This window comes from Phragmites australis, chromosome 6, assembly GCF_958298935.1.
Source record: "Phragmites australis chromosome 6, lpPhrAust1.1, whole genome shotgun sequence".
In the NCBI taxonomy this organism is placed as follows: domain Eukaryota; kingdom Viridiplantae; phylum Streptophyta; class Magnoliopsida; order Poales; family Poaceae; genus Phragmites; species Phragmites australis.
In genome coordinates, this window is record NC_084926.1 from 2,743,822 (window position 1) to 2,760,961 (window position 17,140).

At 48.1% G+C, this 17,140-nt stretch overlaps 2 protein-coding genes across 5 annotated transcripts; one reads left to right on the top strand and one right to left on the bottom strand.

The window, feature by feature from the left end:
• Window positions 1–5,180: 5,180 nt before the first annotated feature.
• LOC133921073 (uncharacterized) lies at window positions 5,181–10,810 on the bottom strand. Of its 3 annotated transcripts, XM_062365797.1 has the most exons (4): window positions 10,251–10,810; window positions 7,718–9,056; window positions 7,433–7,519; window positions 5,181–5,482 (listed from the first exon to the last, which is right to left on the bottom strand). In XM_062365797.1, exons 1-4 carry the CDS (start codon window positions 10,680–10,682, stop codon window positions 5,433–5,435), a joined length of 1,908 nt encoding a protein of 635 aa, XP_062221781.1. In that variant the 5' UTR covers window positions 10,683–10,810; the 3' UTR covers window positions 5,181–5,432. The 3 variants fall into 3 exon arrangements, 2 of the variants coding, with proteins under 2 accessions (XP_062221781.1, XP_062221782.1); XR_009910207.1 differs by having other exon boundaries at window positions 5,434–5,482; window positions 7,433–9,065; XM_062365798.1 differs by lacking the exon at window positions 5,181–5,482 and having other exon boundaries at window positions 7,145–7,519; window positions 7,718–9,065.
• Window positions 10,811–12,791: 1,981 nt separating this feature from the next.
• On the top strand, window positions 12,792–16,881 carry LOC133921074 (uncharacterized). Of its 2 annotated transcripts, none has more exons than XM_062365801.1 (8): window positions 12,792–13,392; window positions 14,760–14,883; window positions 14,980–15,130; window positions 15,444–15,569; window positions 15,653–15,733; window positions 15,821–16,013; window positions 16,109–16,391; window positions 16,474–16,881. In XM_062365801.1, exons 1-8 carry the CDS (start codon window positions 13,144–13,146, stop codon window positions 16,713–16,715), a joined length of 1,449 nt encoding a protein of 482 aa, XP_062221785.1. In that variant the 5' UTR covers window positions 12,792–13,143; the 3' UTR covers window positions 16,716–16,881. The 2 variants fall into 2 exon arrangements, with proteins under 2 accessions (XP_062221785.1, XP_062221784.1); XM_062365800.1 differs by having other exon boundaries at window positions 12,794–13,392; window positions 14,760–14,907.
• Window positions 16,882–17,140: the final 259 nt, after the last annotated feature.

Below are 17,140 nucleotides of genomic sequence, written 5' to 3' on the forward strand. Positions count from 1 at the left end.
GTCCCCGTGGCGCCGGTCGAGGAGCCTGTGCCGACCCCTGACTTGCTCGCTTTGGTTAGTCGTATCGCCGCTTCTGTTCGTAGACTGGTCGAGGAGAAGGAAGCGGAAGCCAACAAGTGTGTCGAGCTAGAGAAATTGCTAGCCCAAGAAAGGGAGGCCAGGCGCTTGCTACAACAAAGGTGTGGTGAGCTCCAGCGGGAGAAGGCTGCACTTTCCACTGAGCACTCCTAGATCAAGGAGGACGAACGCACCACCCTCAGCATTCTCCTGGATGCCTTCAAAGCGCTGGCGGATCCCCTGGGGAGCCTCGGTCTGGGAGCTACCGAGCCAAAGGACAACTGCACGGCTCGGGCCTGGGCCTATGCCATCAAGGTCCTAGCGAAATATTTTTTCTGAGCTCCCAGCCACCCTGGCGCTGAGGGGTGCAGACGATGTGGCACACGCGGTGAGGTCGATTGCGGAGTACATTTTTCGGTGGCGCAGGCGATGACCCCAACTTGAACCTGGACCTTATCCGGGAGGGAGCCATGGTTGCTGGACCCGAAGTTGAGGAGAGACTGTAGCGGGAGTGTTAAGGAGTGATGGACTCCGTGACGTCTGTCTTCCGGGTGAAGGCCACCGAGGAGTAAAGAATCTGATTGTAACTTCTGTTATGTAATATATTTGGATGAAGCCCCCTGCTTTTTGTTCTCTAATGAGTTTGTGTCATTGTGATCGTAGAGTTCTTGTAGTATCCGAACCATCCACCCGTACTGAGCTCCCACCTACGCCGACCAGCCCCTATCTCTCTCCGAATCCCTGACCATTCCTTCCGACGATCCCACCGATCGATGTATTTTGGAGGCGGCAGCCGAATGTGGGCTGGGGTTTGCGGTCGAGCGAGCGAGTACACCGAGCGATCTTTAAGGTATGTTATTCCGACCACCTGAGCCACGTGCTGGTCCTAGGTTACCCATGCAAGACTCAACCAGCTGACTCTTGTGTGGCTTACGACCTATTTCTTGACCAACCTGCCAGGAGGAGCTACTTGCGGTGCAGATGGATCTACAGCGGGTGACCAGGGAAAGCGTCCTGCAGAGAGAGAAATTCTACAACCACTTTTGTTGTTGTCTGGAGGATCTGCTCATGGCGCGGAAAGACCTAGAGCAGATGACCAAGGAGAGCGACGAGCGGAGAGTGACATTCTATGACCATCTCAACCGGGCCTTTACCCCCCTTTGACTCATTGCTTCGGTCCACCGGTGTTTAGGTTCGTCCTACTACCGGGAACATCGTGACCGGTTACATTGAGTGGTTTCTGGCAGCCTCCGAGGAGGCAGGTGGTCTCGAGTAGAGGATTCACGAGACCATCGATGACCACCTTTTTGAGGTCAAAGTCTCTGACGCCTATCTTTCCCTTGCCTGCATCAGCGACCACTTTCCCGACCTAGACCTCTTGCCGGTAGTCGGTGCTGGTTTTGAAGGTACTTGGGTGCCCACGGAGGAGCTCAGTGCCTGTGCCGACTCACTTTTGTATGCCGTTCATTCCGGCCTTTGACCCATCCGGTTCGACCCACTTAGGGGCATCTTTAGGTCCTAGGAGTATTGTCTTAAGGTCGTCTAGAACCAGCCCCCGGGTCTTATTTGAGTGGATGCTTTGTAATTAAGAATGCTTGTCTTTATGTGGATTTTTTTCTATGCTTGGGCGACGAGTAGGATCAGAGTCTCGTAATGCCTGGGGAGGATCGCGTCAACCCACTCGCTAGCTAGGTTCTCGGCGCTAAGGATGACCTTTAACATGCCAAGCCTTTTCGGTGGTAACCAATGCTCGACCCGAGCTAGGGCTTGTGGCATCGTGGTCGTTAACCCTCGAGCGCCTTCCCTCTGGTAGCGTGCGAGCGGTCAACTTTGGATCTCGTCCCATCAACATGAGCGAGTGGGCTAAACAAACCTGGTTGCAAGAAAACAAATCACGTATCCTAATAGTTCTAGCCCCCGACTGTCTGGTCAGCGGAAGAAACTGCCAACCAGGTGATCAAATTCTTGAAACGAAAAATGCTTACAATTTAGTGGGAGATAGCATTTGTCCATGAAGTCCTGCAACACAGAAAGCTTGGTTTCTTGGATTTGAAACACTTACAAGTCAATGTTCACGCTCATCCGGAAGGTCCTGCAAAATAGAAAAATAGGCTTATCACCGAGCAGCCTCATATATAGAACCGGCGTTTCGTGGGTTGTGTAATTTGCGGCCAACCACTTTAGCTAACCTGACCCCGTTAGGCCGAGGAACTGTAGGTTGCTTTAGAGTACCCCTCCCTCGTCGGGAGGAGCCTATTACAACCTGTCCAGCCTTGGACTGAACCCAGGTCAAGGTAGCCCGTGACCAGTGCCATTGCCACGTCCAGTGGTTGCGGCGGCACCTGAGGCCTTGTTGGGACCCGGCTGCTCTAGCTCAGAGCACGTTCGTGGAACTCTTCGCTCGAGTTTTTATCGTCGTCCTCACCCGGCCACCTGGTTAGGCCCGGATGGTTGGCCATTTGAGACGACCAACGTGCGATTCCCAACTGGAGAATCAAGTTTTGTTGACTGTATTTATGCAACTTGGACTGCCAAGCCGCACTACCAGCGCTCATATGGACTTTAATCATTTCCATGGCGGTGATATCCCTAACGGGCTCGATTTCAATCTACCTCGTGAATTTGCTGATTGCCACTAGTAGGAATTTAAAACCGTCTGGGGCTTTAGGGAACGGCCCCATGATGTCAAGCCCCCAGACAACGAAAGGTCGAGAGAGTGGTATGGTTTGCAATGCTTGGGCTAGTAGGTTGGTATTTCGGTCGTGGTACTGACACGGCTCGCACCGTTTCACCTGCTCGAAAGCATTCTAAAGGGCGGTGTGAGGTTCGTCCTCCACGTATGCCTCCAAGGATGTTAGGGAAGGTTATGCTCCCTTCATCCTAAGTGATGTATTTCAGTAAAGAGTCGTTGCTCCCTTAGTAGTAGAGACATTCCTCTACTAAGGAGGATTCTCGTAGTCTGCCTGCGTGACCCTTTCTGCTGACACATCATTGTCAGGGGCTGCTTGATTATGAAGGTAGTTTAAGATCTGATCCATCCAGGTCGTACCCGAATTGAGCAGGGCGACCACATGATGGCCACCCAAGGTCAACGGCACGAAGGAGGTGTTACCTCCGAAGGTGTTACCTCTGGTGTTCTGTTTCCCAACAGAGCATTCCTTCCACGTTGGTCCGAGACCACAGTGGGTGGTCGTGTGAATATTTTTTCAAATACTCCAACCAGGGCAGGTTCACAAGAAGAGGCAAAACGGACCAACCCATTGACAAAGGAAGTAGTCCTTGTAAGGGACATGAGTGACTTCTTCGTTGATGGCGCATCACTCTAGCTTTCTCACTTCGGAGTGGTATGTCTCCATCGTCTAGTCCAAGCACTAGAAAACCCTTTGATACTAGGGTCACAACCGGTAGCGAGTCCCTCACCGCTAGCAAGCGTTTCTCCCTCCGTGCGGGTGCTACTCGTGTTCCAGATAAGAGTCCCTCATACTCTACAATGCTATTATTAATTGGAAAAACATAACTGAACTATGTACATGACGATGCAGGGTCATGTGCTCGTTCGTTCCTGGTCGAGGGAAGCGTGCCTTGCTTAGCGACTAGTACCATGCCCGTGACCCCTTGAAATCCTGCAAGGTAGGATAAGGATTCACTCTTCTGATTGATGGGTGGTCAGCACTGGGGGAGGAGATGGTTACCTTTCTAAGATCCTAGTAGGCTACCACCCTTACTGGTATCCAACGGGAAGTGGTCGTTACTCATGTCAGAAGTGCAAAGTGTAGACCCTTATGTTCGTCCTTATGTTGAACCTGCTCGAAGAAACACCACACCGATTAGGTTTTGGGTATTCTTTTACCTGATCAGACATACCCGCCGATGCTTTCGATTTGCGCCACGGGGCTGGGTGTTGGCTATCCTGACGCGGTGAGCACTCTTCTGGGTGGGGCTGCCATTGATGAGGCTCGTTCTCCCAGGGCTTGCGGTCCGTGAGCTCCCCTCGGCGCTGGGAACATGGATGCCTTTGGTGCTCTCCATCGAATCCCAAAGCCTTCAGATCTTGATCCAATGTCCTGAATCTGGAATATATCGGGTTCGTCTGGGTCATATCCAATGAAGAACACATCGCAGCGACTCGGATCCTCAGAGCGGGACTCGTCAATCGTCGGGGATTTGAATATGGGTAGCCCAAAATAATTTAACAGCATTTACCACAACTCAAAAACACGTCCCCTATCTAGCGCGCCAAATGTCAAGGGTTAATCTCTGACAATGATTTCGAGGTGTATTGAATGACGGGTGCGTGATTCTGGGTGTGCCCGCGGAATGTGCGTGTGTGTGTATGTTACTCAAGAACGTCAGAGATATCCAGGTTTAGGCCCATATGGGGTAATAGCCCTACATCTTGTGTATTCTTCTCATGGAGTCTGTTCCTCTTTTCAAAAGATATCCCTTTTATATTCCAGAGGGGTATGTGTCTTACATGTGGGTCCAACAAAAAGACCTATGCATGCCTAGATGATCAATATAACATATCATTACAGGATACACATGCGTTGTGCCTGCCCTACAGCACTACGATGCCCATCCCATCCATCGGCCACCTCCCTGCTTGTCGCGCAAAGGTCATCCAGCCTATCCTGTCCCATCGTCAATTTCCCACGTACGTCTGCAACGCCCCCTGTTGGGTTGCGAGCCCGTCCCGTAACCATTAATGTTGCGGTATGTGACACGGTAATCCTGCGTTGGTCATGCCGTCTCAGCCAGAGTGAACCGTCTGAGGAAGGAAAAACATAATGAGTAACGACATTAAATAAGGTTTGACTGGTCAGACAAGTACATACCCCGTGACTAGTAAGGGCTGATAGCGAAAAATCCTCCGAAGATTAGGATCGTGGTCGTGCTGACGCTGACTGGTTATACAGTGGACCCGAGCAAGAAAAAAAACTGATACCACCAAAACTAACGTTGCAAATCATTCCGACGGAACCCTGTATTCTTTACAACAACACTCGTCCAAAACAGAGCAATATTTAAACATATTTAAGCATTCTCTTGTTAAAGTGCAGGAACCCATCTTTACTCGAGGCTTCGTATCATCTACCAAAAAATTTCGCCGGGCTAAAATCCACTCCCCCCGCCTCTTAAAAATATTAAACACGACATACTGTGGAAGAAATAGTTTTCTTACTTCCATGGCACTGTAACCAAACATACATTCTGATTGTGACAATTCACATGTTATGATAATAAACATCGTAATAAACTGAGAAGGTCCAGAATTTCTCCATTCTTGGCCTTCATGCATGATGGGTCTATACAACAACCTAAATTAGGAATTATTGTTTCTTAAATTTACAATAACTAAATTCCGAACGTCTCAATCAGCGCCTTCCGCAATTGAGCGATCGAAATGAGAAGAATGATCGATGAGCTGCAATAGCAAAATCAGGAAACATAAGTTGAGTGGCATATAAAAAATCAGCAGCTGCAAGGGGAGAGATTACAGACCCATTAGCTTAATCAATAGTCTTACAAAACTGATTACCAAAATGAAGGCAAACATATTGGGCCTCATGCTAAATGAGTTAGTGTCCATGAGCTAAAGTGAGTTCATAAAACAGAGGTGCATCCATAAGAACTTCTTATATATGCAAAATGTGATTAAAGAGCTCCACAAGAATTAAAAAACATGCATTGTTTGTTAAGCTAGACATCTCAAAGGCTTTTCACTCGTTTAATTAAGCCTACCTTATATAGGTCATGCAGATGCACGAGGTCTTTGCTAAGGCGATCCACTCTCACTAATGCAATTGACCCAGTACAGCGTATTATCAAACTGGCTGCCCAAAACAACTACTTGCAACCAATCCTACCGCGATTGGCAAACTTGAGATGCTCTCTATACGCGGATGATGATGCTATCTTTGCAAATCCATACAGGTCTGACCTTATTGCTATATATGAAATCATGCGGGTATTTGGCAAGTGCTCAGGTTTGATCACAAATCTAGCAAAAATTGAGATATTTCTCATCAAATGCGAACAAATACCCTTGGAGCAGATCCTACTTGATTTCCTAGGCAAGATTAGCAATTTTCTATGAACATATCTAGGGCCGCTGCTGCACATGTACAAATTGAGGTGAGTTGATGTCCAGCCTTTGCTAGACAAGCTCGGGGTCGGCTACCCAGATGAAAAATAAAATTATTTTCAAAAGCAAGACAGAGAAACTCTAGTAATCTATCCTCTCCTCCAAACCGTCATATCATATAACGGTATTTTCTCTGCAAAAATGGTTAACAAATAGAATCGACAGGATTCGAAGATCCTTCCTTTGGCGAGGAGATGAACCTAAAAATGTAAACAGAGGACATTGCCTACTTAACTGGGCCACTGTATGTCTACTTAAACATCTAGGAGTGTTTGCCAAATACACAAAGATTTGCTAGAGCACTACGCCTCTGATGGATGTGGTTCCAATGAAAGAATGAAGATATATCTTAGATAGGAATGAACTGCCTCGTGACCAAGTAGACAAAAGTTTTGTTTCACGACTCAACGAGAGTCACGGTGGGTAAGGAAGATAAAGTTTCATTCTGGTATTAAAGCTGGCTTCACAGCTAGCCCTAGAAACCTAGCACCAGCTCTATATGAAATAACCAATAGGAAAAATGATATTGCAGAGAAGGTCACATCAAATCAACGCTGGATAGCAAACTTAGGTCACCTCATAACTCAAGAAGAACCTAAACAATTTGTAAAATTGTGGGAAAACCTACATGGTGTCATGCTAGACCTTGGATGCGCCAGACTCAATCATAAGCTATGCCGAGCAAAGAATGAGACCTCACTCCATCTATACAAAAATTGCTCCTTTACAAAGGAAGTGTGGAAGGAACTTATCACATGGCTAAACCTCCAAAATTTGCTCAATCTGGGAGAGCACACACCAATTAAGAGATGGTGGCATCAAGCACGAAAAAAAGATCGAACGACAACAACAAAAAACTTTTGACGGCATAGTTATCTATTTTTTACGAAATATTTGGAAAGAAAAGAACCGGAGAACCTTAAAAAATATTCAATTAGCTACACAATTAACACACCGGATTAGAGAGGAGATCGATCAACGCCGCTTAGCTTACGATTTTGCATTATTAGGCCAGGACTAGTCGCTATGATCTCCGCTACTGCTCCTAATAGATAGCCAGTGGGGGCAGGCAGGTAGCCAGCGGTGGTGTCGACTACAAACAGTAACTTTTTGTTTCCTATCATTTTTTATTCCTTCTAATATAAAATCAGCAATCCTCTTGTTATCCGTTAAAAAAACTACACAAATTCGTGTTAAAACATTAATTGTAGGCAGCACAAAAATATTTACCTTTTGGCGATTTCTCCTGTGGAACTATCTCAGCCAGTTCAGACTTTGCAGGAGAAGCAGCTACAAGGCTTTGCAAAGAGCAAGCTGCTGAAAATATATCAAAAAATGTGTGCAGGAGAGTTCAGTTGTGCCATACTTTGATGAGCACAGATTATGAAATGGGTATGTAAAGTTTTGTAGTACAAAATTAGTTCAAAAAAGTGTACAATTTAGGAATAGTTTTGTTTTTTAAAGGAAGACTAAAAGAGCATGAAAAAAATTAGAAGAAAAGAGCATGGAAACTACCTCGTGGTGATACCGGATAGCCTTGGTCGGTATCATGGGAGGCAGCATCCGAGGAGCCCATCCTGGGCTTGATCGAGCCAGCAGACTGCCACCTTCCGCTCGCGCTGTCGTCGTCGGCCAGCGAGGGCATGGACGGCGACGTGCAGTCGATGACGGTGACCTCCCTGCCTCTGTTTTTCTTCCCGAAGCTCAGGAACCTCTTGAACCCCCTCACCGTCCCATTCGGCGACCGCGCCGTGCCGGAGTCTCTACTGCCCGCGCTGCTTGGCGTCTTCAGTGCGCTCTTCTCGGCGCGCTTCTTCCGCAGGAGAGCGGCGTCCGCTTCGAGCAGCCTCTCGATGGACTGATCCCGAGAGCTGAATGATGGCCGCGCGCTATTGGGATGGGACCGCCCTGACCTGCCGGAGAAAGAGGCCTCGTCGGAGCTCTCTCTTGCTGGTGCTTCTTCTGCATTTGTCGTCGCGATTTCTGCGGCAGTGGCGTCGGTTGGTGCCGTCGGCTCTTCTGCATTCTCTTCGTTGGTCTTCACACAGAACTCTGGCTCAGCATCCGAAGCAGCCAAAGGCTCGGGAAGGCGCATGGCTTGCTCCTGGACGACGTCCTTGTTAATGTAGACGTAGCTCGGCTCAGTGTCCGATTCACTGGTGATCTCTCCATTCGGATTGCCAAGCTTGTCAGGAGAGGCGTTGACTTCCTCGTCGCTGCGTTTCCTGATGTCAGTGCTCTTCGCTTTGGCTTCGGCGTCCGCTACAGCGTTGACCACCTCGCTGCAATCTGAGTCCGGCGAGGCGGTTCGCGCGTTCGCTGCGTCGGTGCCGCCGCAACTGTTGCCCCTGACGACGAACGGCCTCGGCGGAGAAACCTTTGGGGTTCCGCCATGGACAGCCTGCTCGCTCGAGTGGCTCTGCACCGGCGCAGCCGCATCGGCGATCGGCGGAACAACATCCCTGCTGAGAGGCTCGAGACCGCCGGAGCTAGCCCGTCGAGGCAGAGAGCGCGGCAGCTTCGGTCCCGCGGGCTTAGCGAAGCCGTGCCCTTTCACGGAGTTCTTGCGCCTTAAGGACGTCTTCAGTCTCGGCGTCGCTGTGGTTGTGCCTGCCGCGCTGCCGGCCGGCCGCGCTCGGTTGTCCTTGCCGGCGTCACCGGCGGCGTGTGGCTCCGACGGCGGCGGTTCTTGCGACAGCGCCCGCCGCCTCCCGACGTCGGTGCGGTTCCTGCTCGTGGTGATGGACGACGAGAAGCTCCTGGTGCGCGCGTGTTTCTTGCCGGAAATCCTCTTCGGAGCAAGAGCAGCGTCCGAGCTTCTTCTCTTGTCGTCGTCGTTTCGCTCAGTTTTCATCTGCACGTGCTGACATCTTTCAAGTGAAAATTCAAACCATATCGTCGTGCAAAACTGAAAACGAATTAAGATTTGCCTACATATTTCTTGATCGATGACCATAAAAAAATCACTCAAATCGAGCCAAGGTTACTTGAGCGCTAATATATTTTACCGGTTAAATTAGTCGACCGGTACGACAGCGACACAACAGGTTCATTACGTACTTTCGGAACAAGCACGAATATTTCTTCCGGGCCTTGAACTTTCGGCAGCCGACACGGCGAAACGGATTTTTTTTTTTTTTTTTGAGGATGACACGGATGAGTTCATGTCACCGGACACCGGCAGTGATCTCTTTGGACTATTCCACGTGGTAGCAACTAGCTAGTACCGGTACTCTCTTCTTTGAGCAATCGAACCCTTTCACATGGACAAGTACCACGGATGAACTGACATAGCTGAACGACCAAGGACATTCGTTGGTAACAGGGACGACCTAGCTTCAAAAATTGATCAAGGGCATAACCATGACCGAACATTTATAACTTAAAAAAAGATTTAAGTCCACTAAAAACAAGAATATAAACGAAGGTATGTGCCCTCGTTGAATCTCTTATGGGTCCGCCTCTTGTTGGTACACATGTACTACACATATTTATTAACATCTCGTACAGTATGACGAACGAAATGTAAACATGACACTGTATGATCTAAAGGACGTAAACAGAAGAAATCAAGGTATAAAATGGATGATAACTCCTTGACAAGGAAAGGACATGCGCAAGAATATGAGAAGAGACTTCAGGCTCAAAGCGTGAGATGCTTTATTGACGCACGAAATCTGGATGCTGCTGCCTGCACTGTTCTGCCACGTACTAACTCTCAAATTAATTTCTCAGTAATGTATGTACAAGGGCTATATGCTGCACTAGCTAGGCAACATGTCATGCTGGAAGAAACAGAAACGGTATGGAGTATCATCTCTGGCAAAAATCAGAGCAGCCTGGAGAGGGAAAGCCCAGAATTTTCCTCTCGCAGGACGTTAAGAACGCACGGCAAAATTTTGACCCTTCCCTCTTGTGAAAACAAGCTGAAAACCCGTTAGAAAACGACCAGCCTAAGAAAGAAAACCGAAGAAATGGAGACGTGTCGCGACAACAACCGCAAAAACCAAGAACCACCGTACATAGAGTTCGTAACAGAAATACCTACCTCATCGTCTCCGGCCGTGCCGTCGTCCGTCGTCGGGCCACCACCGCCGGGGGCCTTCTCCCCGCCGCCGCTGGCGCCTGCGCGACCGCCGAGCTCGAGATGCGCCCAGAGCGCCTTGACCTCGGCCTCCTTGCGCTCCATGCGCGCGCTCCACCCTTCCCGCAGCCGCTCGTCCCTCCTCCGCACGTACGCCTCGTACATCCTCCCCCGCACGTCGTGTCCGCTGCCGCCACTACCTCCCGCCTCCGCCTCCGCCTCCACCTCCGCCTCCTCCCCGCCACCGTTGCCGACACCACCGCCCGTGTCGTCGTCAGCGGCTGCATCGTCGTGCTTGCTGCCGTTCCGCTCGGCAAGCCGCTGCTTGTACCCCGCGAACTGCCGCTCAAGCTCGGCGGCCATCGCCCACAGGTCCACCACCTCTCCCGAGCCCATGCCGTCGCGCGGCACGATCGATCGGATCGCCGCGGGGCCTCGTCGAGGATTGGTCGTCACGTCGGCCGGTGCGTGCGCGCGAGGAAACGGGACGGACGTGGCGGGGGCGCTCGTGGGGTTGGATTTGACGTCCCTTTTTCTTGACTTGGCGGGGAACGGGAGCCGGGCGGGCAGGGGTGGCGTCGTGGGGCGCACGCGCGGTTTGGGCGGGCGAGGTGGGATATTATTTGGGGAGGCCTCAGCGGTCGCAGGTTGGCTCGGGGGTGGGGACGGTTGGGCCGGCCGGCGCCGCAGAGTTTCGTGGGCCAGGTTCTAGGATGCATGCACGGCGACGCGCGGTTAAATAGGGTGGCCCGGTTCTCTGGTGACGAACATGCAACGACGCCTCCTGCCCAAAATTGTGGCATGTAGCGTCAACGCAAACATTAGCATCTCAAAAAACACACACGCAAACGATAGCACAGCTAAATCACGTAGACATGGCGCAGACCTAGGAGCCATCAGACATTTGATATACCTCGCCTGTTAACGCTGTTTCCTTGAGGCGGCGTTGTGGTCACTGCGTCTTTAAGCTGGTTCCTGGCATTCATCAGCAGACCACGTAACAAGCTCTGAACATACCTCGAGAGGTCACGTCTCCTCGTGGACACCTAACGTGGTGCGCCGCTCCACGAGAGCAGCGGACATGGTAGCGTGCGAAGCATATGGTTCGGGTACCATACCTGCTGCTACGACCAGACAAAGATCCGTTTCTTTTGCTCGCGGCGGTGCGCTCTGTCCGAGAGAATGAGAGAGCTGCAGGTACGAACATGAAAGGGGCCGAAAACGCAGAGCGTTGCGCCTGCTTCCTGACACTCATTTATACTCCCCGTTCGAGTCAGTGGCACCCGATGCATCAGAGCAATACGTATGTACGTGCCGCATTTATGATTTATGCAGTTCTGCTGCTGCCTCTCTTTGGCAATCCCTGACGCTGTTCGTGAACGCCTCCGTGAGTTTATTCCAATCCCGGGGCTGGACTGATCTCAGTAGCCTGTGCACGGCTGCTCGTACCAACTTTAAAGCTGCTGATCTTACTAGCTAGCATCACGGGAATCTAGTGGTACGATTGGAGGAAGGGCACGCACTGGCAGAGCAGTTAAGTGGAGCGACCATTCTTCTTCAGAATTCACATATGCCAGTACATGATTGATTTCTCGGGTTCCCGGCACAGCAGAAAGCTCGATCGTTGTGCCCGGGGTTTTTCACGATGCAATGGGTTTCTGATGATGAATGATAATTCAGAACGTGTTCAGGAGTCAGGATAGTAATGCGTTGATGAGCCAGAAGACTGTAGTTACTGCCTCGCGTATTAATCACAAGGCAAACGGCGAAATCGGCACATGTTGCTGCGAGAAAAACAAGCGCCGAAAGTTAGCAGGTGCAGAGCAGGAACTAAATGGTAGAATCCGATGCGTTATACTAGAAGCTTTTGGATCGTTCATTTTGGAGATGGAGATTCCACGATTTATTTATGGCCGAGAAAATTTGTGGTTATGACTCATGTACAGCTGAAAGTAGAAATGGGTATAGAAAACCTTTTTAATAAGGTAGCACAATGCATCCTCAAACGGTTGTCTTACTTTTTTTTTAAAAAAAAGTTAGGACTTTAACATCTATCTCCAACTGAACGCTAGGCATCCATAGCATCCTCATTTGGAAATACTCGTACGCATCCAAAAGCTGAAAAAGAAATCATATTACTCTAGGTCCTCGGCAAGTTATGATACTTATACCTCACCATCACCTACTTACACGATCAAGGCGCCCGGTTGAGCTTTGCACCTTCACATGTCGCATCTTCGTTGCCGTGCTCAATCTACATCGTGTTATCGACTCAGTCATGACACCGAGATCTGTTGCGGACCATGTCGCATCTCCAATCGTGTCTTCTTGAAACAGAGTGAGGTCGGGGTTAGGGGCGGCGGTGCCAACCTCAAACTTGCTCAAGTTAGGTTGAACATAGCCTATAGGCAATGGTGAATATGGAGAGAGATGGCGGAACGGCAAGGCAGCGATCGAGGAAGCCGCCGGCCATGGGAGGGAAACGGCCGGCGGCTGCTCCGGGCAGAGGCCGGCTAGGTGATCGGCACTCGGTTGCGAGTTGTGACCTCTTTGTTCGCTGAACTGATCGCGTGTTGATCCAAACTAAAGCAGTCCAAATGAAACGAGCCATGTTGTCGCCTGTAGGCCCAGCTGTCCTGCGGTAGGCAGTAACCTCGGCCGATTTTTGGGTCTCGCGTTCGTACCCACACTACCCCCCGTCGTCCTCCCTTCGCCGTGCCACCTCCCTTCCTCGTCACACTCCCCTCCCATGGCGCTTCCCACCCCAAAACCCTAGCCCCCAAATAACCCCGGCCATCTGCCCGCCCACCCGCGGCCACCGGATCACACCTCGCCGGCGGGGGGCCAGGGCCAGGCCATGGAGCACCATCACCACAAGCCCGGCCTGCGCGTGCGCCTCCGCATCACCACGGCGCGGCGCCGCGCGTGGCTCTCCGCTGGCCTGCGCTCCGCGTGCCGCAAGCCGCCGCGCCGCGACCCAGCCGACTCCGTCCACAAGGTCGCCCGCCGCGAGATCGGCGGCGGCCATCGACGTCCGCCGCGGCCCGCGGCCCCCTCCTCCTCCGCGTTCTCATGCCCCGAGAAATTCTGCAACTTCCAGCTCCAGGTCTGTGCTCCGCGCACCCCCTCGTAGGTTTCTATCTAGTCTAGGGGAATCTAGTGGCTGTCTGGTAACTCCTTTCGTCAGCTGATCCGAGAACACCTGCGGTGCTTAGGGATTGTTACTGTAGGGAATGCGGTGCTCGATTCGATCCTTGCTTCCAAATGGTGATACTTGTGTGGTGATAGTGTAGTGGTTATAAATCGATAATTTGGTGAACTCAAGTTGCTTCTAACAAGGTGTAGGTGTGGCTAGATCTGGGAGCCTCGTTATAGGAATATCAATTCCTAACGTCCTATCCCTAATTCTGGATGCATGGATTTAATACCGAGTGAGTGTCCTTGAGAGCTCAGCTTTTAGCAGGATTTTTAGGTTTGTCGGGTTACCTGTCGTGAAATCTGCACAGCGTGCTTGGCATAGCAAAGCTTGCAATGGTTGAAAGCATCCATTTCACTAGAAATTGGAATGGCTGTAAATAACTTGATGCATGAGTCCAACACACTACCTGACGTTACATGTTACCGTCAACTTGCTAGGCAACATGGGCTGGAAAAGAACATAGCATAGAATATTAAAATCTATGTTTTTTCATTTCCAATTCTCTTTATTTTTTTTCCTGTTCTCTCAGCTGTAAAAAAAAATTCATATGCACCGAAATCCTAACGTTGTGTACAATTATCCATGCAATGTATGAAAACTATTGTTCGTGAGGAATCTGGGAAACTGATAAATGTCAGTTAAATTGCAGCTTGCAGGTTTGCTTCCTTCGTGTGTAGGTGAATCTTCTTTAGATAACATGTTAGCGTTAGTCCATTGTTAGTGATAGTAACACTTTTGTATGGTTCGAAAAAATTTGGATTAATGAAACCACCATTATACCACATTTGTGAGCATGTGCTTATTGGCATCTACATGTGCTCAATAGTAACCCTAACATATCGTGCATTTATGTTTCAACATATCATATAGTTAGCATACTGGAGTGTCACAATCTTGTTAAATCATTTGGTTTGCCCCTCTTATGACGTGGTTGATTGAGCTGGAGGGGCATGGAGAAGAAACTGTGAGTGATGTGGATTTAGAAGTGTTTTTTTGCACTGTTCCAAACTTAAGTTAATATTGTTTGTTATTATGTATAGAGGAAATTGAAAAGGAGCAGAATATTCAATTTGATATTTTCATATATGAATGTTCATATATTAAAACTATAGTACAGAAATTTTCAAGTGGGAAGTACATGTGCACAAGATCAATGTTAAATTATAATGGCGCATTTACAACATATAAATGAAAAGGCCTTCGCTTATCTATTGTGTTACCATGTATGATTTAGTTATTGTACAGTAATTTATGCATTTAAACTGGTTGTGCAGGAAGAATATGACACCTATGATGATGAAGTCCATTTTCTTGTCCAGCTGCCATTTTTGTGGAGTAGAACCAAAATTATCGAGATTGTTGCAGCCAAAGACATTATATTTGCACTTGCCCAATCAGGTTTATGTGCTGCATTCATTCGTAGTAAGTATCATGCTTTTGCTTTTGCTTCTGCTCTGTTTATGTTCCTGATAAACCTTCTTATCATGTTGACAGCAACAAACAAACGCATATGCTACTTGAATATAAGTCCTGATGAAGTTATTAGGAGCTTGTTTTATAACAAGAACAATGAATCCCTTATCACTGTTTCAGTTTATGAATCAGATCATTTCAGTTCGTTGAAGTGCAGAACAACTCCAATAGAGTAAGAGACCTAATCCATTTTTTTTCTCTTGAAATAGTCTATCAGTCTACATATTTTAAAATTTTCAATGTTAAATTGTTGATCCTCGTGGTGTTTGTAAACAGTATATGTGTTACTATTTCTACGCCTTTTTCCTCGTTTGTGGCTATTGAAGAAAAAATCAATATGGCTATGATAGCTTTAGATGCTTGTACGATTTCTTAGCTGTTTTTTTTTCTTAAGGTGTGATCAGTATGGTAGCTATTTTGAAAGCAGTAGAATATTTTTGGACTTGTTCAGACTAATTTATCTTCTTTGGTTACAATTGCTTTAGGTACATCAGAAGAGGTCAATTGAATGATGGATTTCCTTTATTTGAAACTGAATCTCTAAAGTATCCTGGATTTGTTGAGTTTGATGACGTTAATGGCAAAGTATTAACTTTTTCGGCCCAGGATAGGCAAGTGACATTTTGCTCAACAGTTCGGCAGCAAGCATATGTGCTGCACTTACGAAGTATTTTTGATTGTTGCTTCTTTGCAGCACTTACAAAGTATTTGATCTAAAGAACTACAACTTTCTGTATTCCATATGCGATAAGAACATCCAGGAGATAAAAATAAGGTTTGCTGTAACTGATCACTGATAAATTCATCTTTGATTTTGGTTGTTCATATCATGTACTTACATTCTCGTATTCTCTTCCATCAGTCCTGGAATCATGCTCGTGATATACCATAAAACAAATTGTAATGTTCCACTTACGATACTGTCGATTGAGGATGGAACTCCGCTGAAAACCTTCACTCAGTTGCTGCATCGAAATAGAAAGGTTGACTTCATTGAGCAGTTCAATGAGAAGCTTCTAGTGAAGCAAGCCAAGGAAAACCTCCAGATTGTTGATGTAGGTCACTTTTATTTTTTCCTATCAATTCTTTCTTACCTTGTGGCAGCAGCAATTTGCATTTTATTTTTAAACTGACTTGAGTCCCTGGCCAGGTTAGGAACTCCGATTTGATTGAGGTCAACAAAACTGAGTTCATGACCCCCTCAGCATTCATCTTTCTCTACGAAAACAATCTATTCCTGACATTTTGCAATAGGACAGTTGCAGCTTGGAATTTTCGTGGAGAGCTAGTTACCTCGTTTGATGATCATGAGTTGTGGCATCCTAACTGCAATACCAATAATATATACATCACTGCCGACCAGGACTTGATCATCTCATATTGCAAAGATTCAAAGCAGGTCCTTGATGGTTTTGATGGCGAGGCCAGAGAAGGTATCGTTAAATTTCTGTCAACATTGTCATTCCTTGGTATTATTTTTCTTTCATATAAGTAAACTGGCTGAATTTCACTCAGCTTCGCCCATGGGATCAATTAACATGAGCAACATCTTTACGGGGAAGTGTGTTGCAAAGATCTCCCCCAGTGATCCTACTCTGATGGTTGCTCCTCGAAAGAGAAGCGACAGCAGCAGATCTACTATCCGTAGCACTGTCTCTGAAGCTCTTGAGGACATTACCGCCCTCTTCTATGACGAGGACCGCAATGAAATCTACACTGGAAACAGTAAAGGCCTGGTGCATGTCTGGTCAAATTAACCTTGACATCCACCCCCAATCTTGTACATACCCCTTGCACCTGGATTTGTTTTCCCTTTACATAACAAATGTAATGGCCATCCGGTCTGATTATAGTGGGATTGTAACCTCCTAGACATTACATCATTGGTGGAATAATTTGAATGTAGAGTTTGTTTTCTGGTAATGCATGTTGGCGAAAAGGTTCTTCACATAAACCAGTCTATTCAAAATCTGGTCCAAGTGTCTTAATATGGAATTTTGCGCTGACCGATGTGGTAATCCTGTATGGCTGTGTAACGTCTAGTAGCTACTACCGAGTACCGATGAATGGGTATCGTCTTGTAGCACTTTAACGTCCGTGGCTGCTGGCTGATAGGCTGAAAGATGTGCAGTCCAAAACAAGGTCCTGGACCTCTTTCAAAAGGACTTCAACCTCTGGTATA

Bases quoted from the DNA above. Each gene is read 5' to 3' on its own strand.
- LOC133921073 (XM_062365797.1), bottom strand. From the start codon at position 10,682: ATGGGCTCGGGAGAGGTGGTGGACCTGTGGGCGATGGCCGCCGAGCTT. The intron at 9,057-10,250 runs GTAGGTATTTCT...CAGCACGTGCAG, and splicing joins GCACGGCCGGAGACGATGAG to ATGAAAACTGAGCGAAACGA. The intron at 7,520-7,717 runs GTAGTTTCCATG...ATATATTTTCAG, and splicing joins CTATCCGGTATCACCACGAG to CAGCTTGCTCTTTGCAAAGC.
- LOC133921074 (XM_062365800.1), top strand. From the start codon at position 13,144: ATGGAGCACCATCACCACAAGCCCGGCCTGCGCGTGCGCCTCCGCATC. The intron at 13,393-14,759 runs GTCTGTGCTCCG...CTGGTTGTGCAG, and splicing joins TCTGCAACTTCCAGCTCCAG to GAAGAATATGACACCTATGA. The intron at 16,014-16,108 runs GTAGGTCACTTT...GTCCCTGGCCAG, and splicing joins AAAACCTCCAGATTGTTGAT to GTTAGGAACTCCGATTTGAT.